The sequence below is a fragment of the Neoarius graeffei genome, chromosome 23 (assembly GCF_027579695.1).
Source record: "Neoarius graeffei isolate fNeoGra1 chromosome 23, fNeoGra1.pri, whole genome shotgun sequence".
Taxonomy (NCBI): Eukaryota; Metazoa; Chordata; class Actinopteri; order Siluriformes; family Ariidae; genus Neoarius; species Neoarius graeffei.
The window spans coordinates 16131761-16145660 of NC_083591.1; the positions used below are offsets into that span (position 1 = coordinate 16131761).

Below are 13900 nucleotides of genomic sequence, written 5' to 3' on the forward strand. Positions count from 1 at the left end.
CTTCAGCCCGACACGGCTCGCGTTTCGACTACCAAAAAACAGCACGACTCAGCTCGCTTCAGCCCTGCTTAGCCCCTAAAACTCGCACGGTTTTGGAGTAGGGCTGAAGCGAGCCAAACCGAGCCGAGTGAGGCTGGGGGCGTGAGCAGACACTCCCCTATGCACTGATTGGTGAGGAGGAGTGTCCTCACATGCCCACACACGCCCAGCGAGCACGCTGGGATCTGTAAACACCGTAAACCCGGAAGAAGGAGAATTACGAATTACGAGAATTTCTGAAGCCTTATGCGCCTCGCCTCATCTATACACTCTTGCCAGTATCTGTTGGCGTTGTCGGTGACAACAAGCCACAGCACCAAGACCAGCAACACTAACGACTCCATGTCCATGTTTATTGTTTACTATTCGGGTCGTGAGACTACCGCTTAAAAGCTCACTGATGTCACTGTTTGCGCTGCTTAACAACATCACGTGACGTCCACCCACTTTCGCTAACTCCACCCAATGTGTCCACCCACTTCCAGCCAGCACGGTTCAGCGCGGTTGTAGTCGAAATGCAACTCCAACAGCCCCACTCAGCTCGACTCAGCACGGCACGGCTCAGCCCGACTCAGCCGCGTTTGTAGTGGAAAAGCGGCATTAGCGCAGAGGTCTTCAACAGGGGGGGTCGCGAAATCGCACCGGATCACTCATATCAACAAAAATATTCCTGCCCTGTCCCCTGGCCTCCGTGCAGGGATGCAAACAGCGCGCCTTTCGGCGGATGCCACCTTTTTCACGGCTGAATCGCGCAGATCCGATTTTAAAAAAAAAATAGCGATATTAATTCATGAAACATGAAGTATAAGGATGAGAAAAAAACAGTTTAAATCGGGAAGCTGCGCACATTTGTGCAGCCTGGCGCAAATGTGCGCAGCTTCCCGATTTAAACTGTTTTTTTTTTCTCATCCTTATACTTCCTGTTTCATGTTTCATGAATTAATATCGCTCAGTACCTGAGTATTAATGTTGAAAGAATCCTCAGTGAAATGGTCCGAACACAGTTTGTGGGAAATAGTAGGTGCAAAGTTTTTTCAACAGGTGTTCTGTAAAGTTATCCTACCAAGCCTACTGCGCATGCGCAGGTGAGCCCACACTTTCCTCAGCTTCGGGTCCTTGGGGAATGCAAAAAAACTTACTCCAGGGCATTTCCCATTGGAATTATTGCAACCATAAGCAGCACAATACACCATGATGTCCAATGTATGATGTCCAATGTACTTTAAAGACTATAAAAACAATTTTCTTGTCATCCACTTCTCCATTCATCTACCCGCTTGTGCTGTGCCCGAAAGTTTTTGTGACGTATGATCACGTGACAGCGGCTCTTCCGGTTGCAAAAAATGCATATCGGAAGTCGAGCAGAAATGCCATATAATCATCACGAATATAACGATTTTGCTGAATTTAATAGATGATTTTGTATTTGTTGATGCAATTAATTCATATTTTTAATGGAAAGAAACTGATATAGCGTGCTTTTATGTTTCATGTCCCATATCCTTTAATGTCTTTAGGTGCAATCCCATATAGTGTTTACTTGAGAAAGGCGGTATGCTTCCTTTTCTCGGCTTACAACTTCTCAGTAAGTCGTGTCATATCAAAACTAAAGTGTACGTCAAGCCAACAAACACCGGCCTCCTTCTACACTACGAAAGTCACACTGACGACGGCTATAAACGAGGCTTATTTTAAACAATGCTGGAAAGATCCTATCGACTATCATCCTCATTGTACTATTTTAACAATGAATGTGACCGTTTAAGGAAAGTGTTCCTACGCTTGAAGTACCCACAAACCTTAATTGACATTACCATCAAAGGATTTGTCTATTCTAAACTTTGTAAACATCCTAGTACACTGGAAGTTAAAGAACCGGATAACAACATCAGAATCACTATACCATTCAAGGACCAGTATTCAGCTAAAGTCATCAGAAGGAGGTTACAGGACCTGGGTGACAAGAGAAATATTAGAATTCAACCTGTATTTGTTGTGAGCTGCAAACTCAACGATGTGCTAAAGCTGCAAGAGGAAAAACCACTGATTATAAATCAGCACCAGGTGGTATTAGTAGGCATATCGGACGCTTGCTGACCGTGCTGTGAAAATTGTGCATGCAGACGCTCATCTAAGTTTCCAAATCTGTCATTGTTTAACTCTTGAATATTTTCTATCGTGAATACTATCATTATCTCTGCTTTCCAAAGAAATGTATCTCGTTAAGATCTGTTCAGTACTTTGGGAGTAACGGCAGGTGGAAGTTGGTACAACAGAGTAAAAACTCTGCTCGCGTGACGTGGGGAAACTGCCGATGCTTTCTGAGTCATGGGAAAGCGCTCAGGCTCTCTCTCTTCTGATCAGTTTACAACTGGATTACTCATGAATATCAGTAAGATGACTCTTATAGGGATGTTCTCTCACTCTCACTGTTTCTGTTGAAGTATTCAGCAAAATTTTCTGTCAGCTAGTTTTGATGTTATGATTCATGGGAGACTGTGAAGTGAGTTTTCATAGCTTTACCTACTTATTTTTTCAAATCAAACTGATTCCTGTGAATAAATAACTATTTTAGAATATAACTGGAGTTGTTTTCATGAAAAATATTGAGATCTTAGTGGTTGGGATGATATTTAAAAAAAAAACAATAGAAACGCAAGTGTCAATTTCAGTTCAGTTAATGTGAATTGTTTATTGGATGTGGCTCTCAGTTTTTTCGAGGTTCACCTTGAAAGCTGTGAATATTAATCGAAATAAGAATCATTTATATTCTTTCATATAAACACTAGTAGGCCCTACTTTTGAGAAATACAAAGGCCTACAGAGCACAAAGAGGGGATTAGAAATAATCTTTTAACTTTTTTATTGAGTGTACCGATTTAACGTTTTTACCAAATTAGCATAATTAATACTAATTAAATACTCATCTCATCTCATCTCATTATCTCTAGCCGCTTTATCCTTCTACAGGGTCGCAGGCAAGCTGGAGCCTATCCCAGCTGACTACGGGCGAAAGGCGGGGTACACCCTGGACAAGTCGCCAGGTCATCACAGGGCTGACACATAGACACAGACAACCATTCACACTCACATTCACACCTACGGTCAATTTAGAGTCACCAGTTAACCTAACCTGCATGTCTTTGGACTGTGGGGGAAACCGGAGCACCCGGAGGAAACCCACGCGGACACGGGGAGAACATGCAAACTCCACACAGAAAGGCCCTCGCCGGCCACGGGGCTCGAACCCGGACCTTCTTGCTGTGAGGCGACAGCGCTAACCACTACACCACCGTGCCGCCCTTTAAACATATTTTAATTCTGTAAAAATTATGCTGTCTAGCATTCAATTCTGAATTCAATGAAAGAGAGCAGTTTCAAGCAATTTGGGTTGAATTTGAATTTTCATCTGACATGCCTACTATATATAGTTTCAAATGTGTACTCTTACGATGAGAGTTATATAGGTTCCACCAGTAAACACTTGCATGAGTGTATCGAAGAGCATAGAGGCATATCTTCAAGCATATACAGTGGTGCTTGAAAGTTTGTGAACCCTTTAGAATTTTCTATATTTCTGCATAAATATGACCTAAAACATCATCAGATTTTCACACAAGTCCTAAAAGTAGATAAAAAGAACCCAGTTAAACAAATGAGACAAAAATATTATACTTGGTCATTTATTTACTGAGGAAAATTATCCAATATTACATATCTGTGAGTGGCAAAAGTATGTGAACCTCTAGGATTAGCAGTTAATTTGAAGGTGAAATTAGAGTCAGGTGTTTTCAATCAATGGGATGACAATCAGGTGTGAGTGGGCACCCTGTTTCATTTAAAGAACAGGGATCTATCAAAGTCTGATCTTCACAACACATGTTTGTGGAAGTGTATCATGGCACGAACAAAGGAGATTTCTGAGGACCTCAGAAAAAGCATTGTTGATGCTCATCAGGCTGGAAAAGGTTACAAAACCATCTCTAAAGAGTTTGGACTCCACCAATCCACAGTCAGACAGATTGTGTACAAATGGAGGAAATTCAAGACCCTTGTTACCCTCCCCAGGAGTGGTCGACCAACAAAGATCACTCCAAGAGCAAGGCATGTAATAGTCGGCGAGGTCACAAAGGACCCCTGGGTAACTTCTAAGCAGCTGAAGGCCTCTCTCACATTGGTTAATGTTAATGTTCATGAGTCCACCATCAGGAGAACACTGAACAACAATGGTGTGCATGGCAGGGTTGCAAGGATAAAGCCGCTGCTCTCCAAAAAGAACATTGCTGCTCGTCTGCAGTTTGCTAAAGATCATGTGGACAAGCCAGAACGCTATTGGGGAAAAATGTTTTGTGGACGGATGAGACCAAAATAGAACTTTTTGGTTTAAATGAGAAGCGTTATGTTTGGAGAAAGGAAAACACTGCATTCCAGCATAAGAACCTTATCCCATCTGTGAAACATGGTGGTGGTAGTATCATGGTTTGGGCCTGTTTTGCTGCATCTGTGCCAGGACAGCTTGCCATCATTGATGGAACAATGAATTCTGAATTATACCAGCGAATTCTAAAGGAAAATGTCAGGACATCTGTCCATGAACTGAATCTTAAGAAAAGGTGGGTCATGCAGCAAGACAACGACCCTAAGCACACAAGTCGTTCTACCAAAGAATGGTTAAAGAAGAATAAAGTTAATGTTTTGGAATGGCCAAGTCAAAGTCCTGACCTTAATCCAATCGAAATGTTGTGGAAGGACCTGAAGCGAGCAGTTCATGTGAGGAAACCCACCAACATCCCAGAGTTGAAGCTGTTCTGTCCGGAGGAATGGGCTAAAATTCCTCCAAGCTGGTGTGCAGGACTGATCAACAGTTACCGGAAACGTTTAGTTGCAGTTATTGCTGCACAAGGGGGTCACACCAGATACTGAAAGCAAAGGTTCACATACTTTTGCCACACACAGATATGTAATATTGGATCATTTTCCTCAATAAATAAATGACCAAATATAATATTTTTGTCTCATTTGTTTAACTGGGTTCTCTTTATCTACTTTTAGGACTTGTGTGAAAATCTGATGATGTTTTAGGTCATATTTATGCAGAAATGTAGAAAATTCTAAAGGGTTCACAAACTTTCAAGCACCACTGTAGGATGGCACGCGATATTGCACCTAAAGCCGTTAACAAGAACTTTGTTGTCTTGAGAAAGTGTCAGCATAAACTCTTTCTTTATTTCTGCCTCCCCCCCTTCCTCCACAGTGTAAAAGATCTGAAGCTACATTTTAAACAAGGTGCTACCTAAATACATGCTATTATTATAATTATTAAACACACCCCTCACTTCTTGTACAAAACAGTATATAAATATATAAATCTTCACTTAGCAAAATATTTTTCCACGTTATTTTCAGCCATTTGTAAATTCCCGAGTCATCAGCTAAACTGGATAAACGTCAGGATTATTTCTGCTCTTTGACTTCAATTAAATTAGTTCATCATAAAACCAAGAACAGACGCCACATAGTGGTAAACCATGCACGAAGATAGCAAGTAAATATAAAAATAGGCAAAAAAAAACATATTAATAGGAAAAGAGGGGAAAGGAAAGGCTATTATGTGACGGTTTGAGCAAGATAAACGGGGGGAAAAGAAAGCGGTGGAGAAAATAAACAGCTGAAGACATAGGCTTGTTTGGTTTCTGCAAACTCAACTCAGCAAGGGCTATCTATAACAAGGGTGTGTGTGTGTGTGTGTGTGTGTGTGTGCATGCACATGCACAGGGGAATAAAACACGAAACACACGAGAGACGCAAGAAAATATCTTGCGGTTTGCATGAGTTTAAACACACTCCAGTGGTGGTTGCTCCTGGACAAGCTAGCCATTGTCACTGCCTATACTCAGAGGCTTATGGCATAATGGTGCACACCCACTCACTCTCTCTCTCTCTTTCTCTCTCTCTCTCTCTCTCTCTCTCACTCACTCACACACACACACACACACACACACACACGTCAGCAGTCCACTACAAATCAACTACACCTCGCACCTCTCTGCTTAGGGCAATTCATTTACTTTAGCAGTGCATGCACTCAGGAAATGACCTTATGCTTCTTCTGGAGAAGGTGTATAAATTTTTCACCAAAACCTTTCATATAATACTACACAAGATGCTGTGGAGCGAAATAATACTCAATTTACAACAGCAACATTTTCCAACCTAAACTCATAACACGTGTGTAGCGTACGTGAGATTACCACAAACAAGAATTCAACACGTTTCCCCGTCCTGGGAAAGAAACAGAAATCCCGTTTCACAAAGTCTCACGTGGAATGGAGGTCTAAGGGAAGTTACTCAATTCTGCCAACAAAGGTTTAAAGAGTTTAAAGTGTGCAAATACAGAACTATCACATCAAGCACTAATGGTCTTCAGATGAAACCACCATGAAAGAAAGTCTTACCAAAGCTGTTTACGTAAGGAATAACATACTGTACACCACGGTGTGCTGTTATAGGAAAATAATCATCAACTGGGTGGTTGTGCTGCTTATCAGTTTACAGTTTAAACTGAAAGGAAAAGCTTGACTGCTGACTACACATTGCCGACACTGGAGACTCCTTCTATCTCCTCATAGAAAACTTCACCACATCAACTACTTAAATAATATTGGCTGGCGTTGAGTGGTCCATCGCAGGGGTTCTCAACCGTTTCTGCTTTGAGGCCCACCTATTCGTACTTGTAACGAGTCGAGGCCCATTAAAAAAAAAGATCCCAATTATTTTGGCTCATCTATTCTATTCGAATCTAATAATCTATTGTAAGGTGTATTAATGGGATGCAACATCACCCCCTGTGACGGGAGCCCAGGAATTAAATAATTGTAATGAAAACAAACTGTTTTTAACTGTAGGTATTGCATTTACAACTGTATGGATGTGCCAGAAGCCAAACCATGCATGCAGGACATTCTCAGTCAAAAGGGATTAATGATCCAAAAGTGAAGTCTGGTCCATTAACACAAGAACTTATTGCCATGTTTGTGTACAGCAAAAAGCAAGCTATTAAAACCAAGAAGTACACTGAAAAGAAGTGGATATAGAAACCACTCAATGGGATTAGATCCTTACATGTTAACAAAGAAGGATTTTTTCCTACGAGTTGGAAAATTTTTCATCCGTTGAGTTCCCTGACATCTTAAACTACCTGGTGCTGTAGACATCATTCTACACGGACAAACAGATGAAAACCTGGAACAGCATGGAGGAGAACAACTTTTTATATGTGGCTGGGTTAAAGATCTGGGGATCAGGACACTACAAGACAGATGACAGCAGACGTATCTAAGTGCAGGAAGAGTGTCTATTAGCAGGCATGATATTTACAAAAGCAGAATCATAAAGCAGAATATTTAAACAGCATTATAAACACGGCTAGAAACAACCGTGACAGTGATAATGATAATACTTTGCAAAGCCTCTGTGAAAACAGCGTCCGTATCTGTGCATGCTGATTACGCTCAAATCAGTATCAGGTGTTTCCCATAATAACCAGGTCCCAAGAGCACGCACAAAATGCTCTGTGACAGAGTGCGGCTCAAGTGCGCGAAGGCGTGACAGTCAAGTGTTCGCCTGCTGTGTGACCACAACTTTTAGCTCACGTGTATATCGCCATGTATCACCACCAAAATGCCTCATCTCATCTCATTATCTCTAGCCGCTTTATCCTTCTACAGGGTCGCAGGCAAGCTGGAGCCTATCCCAGCTGACTACGGGCGAAAGGCGGGGTACACCCTGGACAAGTCGCCAGGTCATCACAGGGCTGACACATAGACACAGACAACCATTCACACTCACATTCACACCTACGGTCAATTTAGAGTCACCAGTTAACCTAACCTGCATGTCTTTGGACTGTGGGGGAAACCGGAGCACCCGGAGGAAACCCACGCGGACACGGGGAGAACATGCAAACTCCGTACAGAAAGGCCCTCACCGGCTACGGGGCCCAAACCCGGACCTTCTTGCTGTGAGGCGACAGCGCTAACCACTACACCACCGTGCCGCCTCCAAAATGCCTCATTTTCATCAATAATCCCTCGCAAAGTATCGCGAGCTGGAGTGTGACCATAGTTTAATGAGGCGGATGTGACGTTGGATGCAACTCAGCAATTGCACCCTACTACGGATAAAAATGAGCTTCAACTTGGGGAAAAAATTTGCGGCCCATTAGATGGCACTTCGTGTCCCAGTAGTTGAGAAACACTGGTCCATCAGATATATTCCATTCAGCTAGCATGATATTGAATGAGTCAAAGACGAGCAGCTGAATGGAATATATCTGATATACCACAAAAAAAGCCAGCCGATATTATTATTATTATTATTATTATACATTCCTTTCGGGTGTTTGACGCATCTTTCTCTTTCAAAATTCTCTCAAAATCTTCCGTATTTAACAAAGCAAACCTGGAGGCCATGTTTGTTTACAAATTGCCACAGTCACTCGCTAGCGCGGAAGTTTTACATCTCCGACGTGTGACATGATGTTGTCTTGACAACCATGCAATATCATAAACCATATTCAACGCTCATTCTACACTGGGTAGAGTGATGTAATACACGTAGGATAAGTAATATGCTAACAATATTGCATGCTATCAAACCAAATGAACGAAACCCGCTAGAAGGGAACACTTTTTTTCCATTGAAAAACTGTTCTGTGTGTATAATAATGTACGCTATGGCAATCTGTTTATGTACACTCGTCCAATATTCAAGTCCCTGTGGAAGCTGTTACTACAGAAACGATATTGGACATATTCGAACGATTTGCGATTTGAATTACTGTCACTGCTGCAATAATTTTATCTTCCTACAAAGAGCATGTTGGCATGCAAGGAACCAGTTAGTTTAAAAAATGGAGTGGGTACAACAGTCAGTCTGTATGACGTTACAGAAAAGCTTGCTAGCTAAGTGATCGCTAGCTATGCTTTGATGAAGTAGCTAGATAGAGATGTACTGCAGAAAAACAGACACAAGCCGAATCAATTCACTTTGTAATCAGATACATCTCATCTCATCTCATCTCATCTCATCTCATCTCATTATCTCTAGCCGCTTTATCCTTCTACAGGGTTGCAGGCAAGTTGGAGCCTATCCCAGCTGACTACGGGCGAAAGGCGGGGTACACCCTGGACAAGTCGCCAGGTCATCACAGGGCTGACACATAGACACAGACAACCATTCACACTCACATTCACACCTACGGTCAATTTAGAGTCACCAGTTAACCTAACCTGCATGTCTTTGGACTGTGGGGGAAACCGGAGCACCCGGAGGAAACCCACGCGGACACGGGGAGAACATGCAAACTCCACACAGAAAGGCCCTCGCCGGCCCCGGGGCTCGAACCCAGGACCTTCTTGCTGTGAGGTGACAGCGCTAACCACTACACCACCGTGCCGCCTAATCAGATACATGTTGTCACAATTTCTGCTGCAGACAGAGTGCAATCTTTAAATGGCTTTACATTTTTGGAGGTAACCAGATTTTAAAATGGTGGAGATACATGCAAAAACACTCTTGAACAAGTGTTGTCAGGCAAAACAAACCTTGCCTGGTAGCACTTATTTTAGCGTTAGAACAACTGATTCAATCTCACAAGTGTGGTCTCTGTTCTTTCAAGGTCACTAATACTAACCAATACTGTTTTGTTTCACAAGTGTAGTGTAAAGACTCTAAATATCTGCCAAAAAACACTTACAAAACTTTTTATTTGACCTTTCAGAAGGACCAAACAAAAACTGTGATAATCAAAAGGTAAATTTTCTTAAAATAAACACCACTTGCTTGATATCGAATCAGTAGCCTTGGCGAACCACGAGTTGAATTTCGTTTCCAGTTCTGATTAGATCCGAAGTTTATCAAGAAATAGAACGAGTAATTGAACTTGATCAGGATAAGTGCTGATTGGTTACAAATACTGTGTCCTAAATCACTCACTCGTTCACTACGTCCTACTCACTATAGGGAATTACTATATACACGCCAAGATATACACGCCAAGACCCGCAAAACGGGCAATTCACAGTTCATTTCTTCTCTCTCTTCCGGCGGGCTTCCCTTTGCTTGTGGTACGTTGCAACTCTTCTATCGCAGTACGACTTGCAGATGGTCTTTGTAACCACTCTCCATTTCTCTCTATTGAGTGCAGAGTGATTCCACGTACCCAACACGCTTCCACTTTTCAGATCTTTTTTCAAAATGTCCTTAAACCTTAGTTTGGGACGGCCAACAGGTCGCAATCCACTTGCTAGTTTAGAGAATAATAGTTGTTTTGGGACTCTGTTATCATCCATGCGGCAGCGTGTCCCAGCCAGCGGAGACGACTCCTAACTAACTTGATTTCGATGTCTTCGACATTTGCGCGTCGGAAGACTTCCTCATTGCTTATAAAATCATCCCACTTGATCTTGAGAATAAGACGTAGATGGCGTTGTTGCAGAGAATGAAGCTCCCTAACTTTATGCTGATAGATAGTCCATGCCTCGCAACCGTACAGTAAGAGTGGCATTAGGCATTGGTTGTAAACAGCGATCTTGGTTGGTACAGTGAGATCTCATGAGTCGAAGACTCTTTTCCAGAGCCGACCATAGGCACATGATACCGCTTGGATGCGAGATGTGAGCTCCGCTCTCATTGAACAGTCACTTGACAGGTAACTACCAAGGTACTTGAAGCAAGTGACATTGGCCAGCTTTTTGCCATCAACAAAGAAGTCAGCAGTATTACCAATACACATGGTCTCCGTCTTTGTCGTGTTAATGCGCATCCCCATTCTTTTAGCAAGTTGATTATAGGATGTAAGTAGTGACTGCAGGCTTTCTGGGGTACCACTGAATATGGCAATATCATCGGCATACTGTGCTTCTCTGATAAATTCTGTAAGGACTTTTGTTTTTGCTTTAAATAGGAATAAAAATAGGGAATTACTATATAGAGGACTATATAGTGAGCTCATTGATTAAATGAGAAAACTTCTTTGCTGCAGCCTTTTTTTTCTTCTTTGCCCCGGCACGACTTTTCGTGATGCATTGTGAGATACTTTGAGTGCACTATATAGGGTGTAATAATGCTCACTATGCATTCAGACAGCACTACAAAATGGCGACCTGACTATATAGTCCACTATCTAGTGAGCAGGGAGTGATTTGGGACACATTCAGGACATTGGGACACCATTTGCACCAAAAACAATTTTGACCTTTTTGGTGACCTTGACCTTGAATGGATGACCCTCAAAATGTTGGAGGCTCTATTTGAGACCAATGCCCATCTATCCTGAAAGTTTCATGAAGATTGGTCCAGCTGTTTTCCCGTAATGTTGCTAACAAAAAAACAAACAAAGAAACCCCACCAAAAACAATACCTTGACCCCTGGTGGACTCCGTCCCAGGTGAGGTAAATACTCTTCAGTTCTGGAAAGCGTGTAGTTTTCAGAAACATATAGTAAAAATGTAAAAAAATGTCACCATATGAGGGACTTTATATACAATACACGACAACACAATGTATTTAAAGGTAGATTGCCTTTCAGATTTTTCAAGTGTAGGTCATAAAAATAATTTTCCGACACCCAATTATTTTTGTTTAGTGGACCAAAAGCTACTGAATTCAAATCACAGACTTCCAATTTTATTAGTTAAAAAATTACATATAGAACAATTAATGAATTTAAAGCCATTCTCCGCTATTTTTTCCTGCTTCACCATGACCCAATTCAAAATACTACGTCACGCATCACGTGGTGGGCTTTCCCTGTTCACGCAAGGTATTGTGGGATACAAATTTGAAACAGGAGAGAAAAATGGAGGACGTGAATGTGCAAATGAAACATGAAAGACCGACTACAGTAACGGAAAGCGAGAAGAAAAGACATTATGTTGCGAAGGAAAGGAAATGCAGGACCAAACTAATAAATATCGGCGGTCAGCGAGCACCTCGGTGTGATCAGCTGTTCGTTTAGCGACAGAATGATGTAACTGTCAGTGCACGGTCAAGGTAAACTTATAGATGGCAGTAATGCAGCACTATGGATGCCAGCTGCTGTAAAACCCAAAAGAAGAAGGAAAAGAAGAGGTAAACCTGCGCATGCGCACACGGACTTCCTCTGTCTGCTTGACTGCGCGAAGTGAGCGATTTCATGTACATTATTTGCTCAGGAACCCCCTCAAATTAAATAACTTCCCAGCCACAGAATGGCCTGTTTTTTTGAGATATTACAGAAATAAGCATATACATCACAATGACCAAATTTCAGAGGGAACTAAATTTCACTGATTTTATGAAATCAAAAGGCTGTCTTGCTTTAACAGTGTGTGATCCCAACACAACGCATCCCATGCAGTATATCATTTTCCGATGGACACCGTCCAATCCCCACACCTGGAACTAAAGTGGCCAACTGTGTTCCTCATGAACTGTGAGGGCACTTGGTACATTGCACTGCCAGGATTTAATCTGACTCACAATGCTTCATATATAAACAATGGAACAATGCGCAGGCCTCTCTCCTTCAGCTTTCAGCAGGTCTGTGAGAGCTGGGAACAGCTGGGAGGATTTTGAAGGATGCTGCTGCTGGGTTTGGGGCTTTGACACTGTGCAGGCCTCGATCAAAGCCAAGCCAGGAATAATGACAGCGCGTTTGTTTTTCACAGGGAGCCGCGAAACGGGTCAGTTAGCGCTACCGAGTGCTGCTGTCCAGTTCACTGCAAAGTCCTTGGTGCTAATGTAGATGCATGCGTGGATGGAAACAAAGGATAAAACATGAGCAAAGGATTTGAGCCGACAGAGTTAAGCTCAGAAAATGTCTGGGACAGATTTTGGCGTGTTATCTCGGTATAATGTGGGAAAGCATCTCACATGTTTAAGCTTTTTATACACCACTGAGGATGTCCATCTGATAACAGAAGGGTATTACAATAAGGAGTGTCCAAGTTCTACACCTGGGATCGGATCCAAGTTCCACACTGGGATCAGATCCAAATCACTATGCTTTCTACTGACAAAAGAACAAACCACAAGCCCCTTTTCTATGAGCTTTTGAAAGATCCATGAGGTGAAATGCTAGTCCTGGGCTAAGATTTGGACGTGTAACATTTACTCCAAAATAAAAATGTGGTCACTTCTGAACCATTACACGGTGACACAAATTCTCTCAGCTCGTGTACGCTAAAGAGACAAAGATCCTGTTCAGAATAACATTCGTTCATTCATTTTCCTGATTCATGGTCAGGTTTGATGCGGGTCTGGAGCTTATGCTGGGTAAAACGGGGAAGGAATAAATTCAGTGCGGATATGTTGGGATGTGTACCTGCATGGTGTGTCTCTTAGTGAGTGTGATATCAAAGTTCTTCCACTCCCATCGCTGCTCCACAATGTGAGCGAAGATGACCTGGCCATTCCCACATGCTCCTGCTAGCTGAGTGCCATCGGCGGACCAGGCCAGGCTGAACACGCTGCCTGTGTTCGGCTTCTCCAGAGCATACGACCACTGGGCACACAGAGAAAGAGAGAGTTCAATAGAAAGGTACAGTGCAATAAAACTGATAACATAAAAGCAACAATTAAAATGGATTCAATCCTCAAGGCTGACATGTAAGACAATCCCTAGGCTTAAACTTAATCACTTTGAATATTGATCTTTCCTCAGATAAAAATGTTGTTGCGTCCATGAATAGCACTGTCTTACTGTATAATGTCAATAGGTTTTGCACCTGGTTAAATATCACTCATGGTCAATTGTTGCCTGGACTCGTGTTTCGTGTTCATCCGAACCCAACATTAACACTCCCACGTTTGAGGATGA

The 13900-nt window shown here is 42.3% G+C and overlaps 1 protein-coding gene across 2 annotated transcripts in view; it reads right to left on the minus strand.

The window, feature by feature from the left end:
• ift80 (intraflagellar transport 80 homolog (Chlamydomonas)) overlaps positions 1 to 13900 on the minus strand; it is a 200710-nt gene that overhangs the window by 47002 nt on the left and 139808 nt on the right. For both annotated transcript variants that reach the window (XM_060905275.1, XM_060905274.1), the window contains one exon: positions 13406 to 13585. In XM_060905275.1, coding sequence (XP_060761258.1) covers positions 13406 to 13585 — 180 coding nt within the window. The remainder of the gene's footprint in view (positions 1 to 13405; positions 13586 to 13900) is intronic.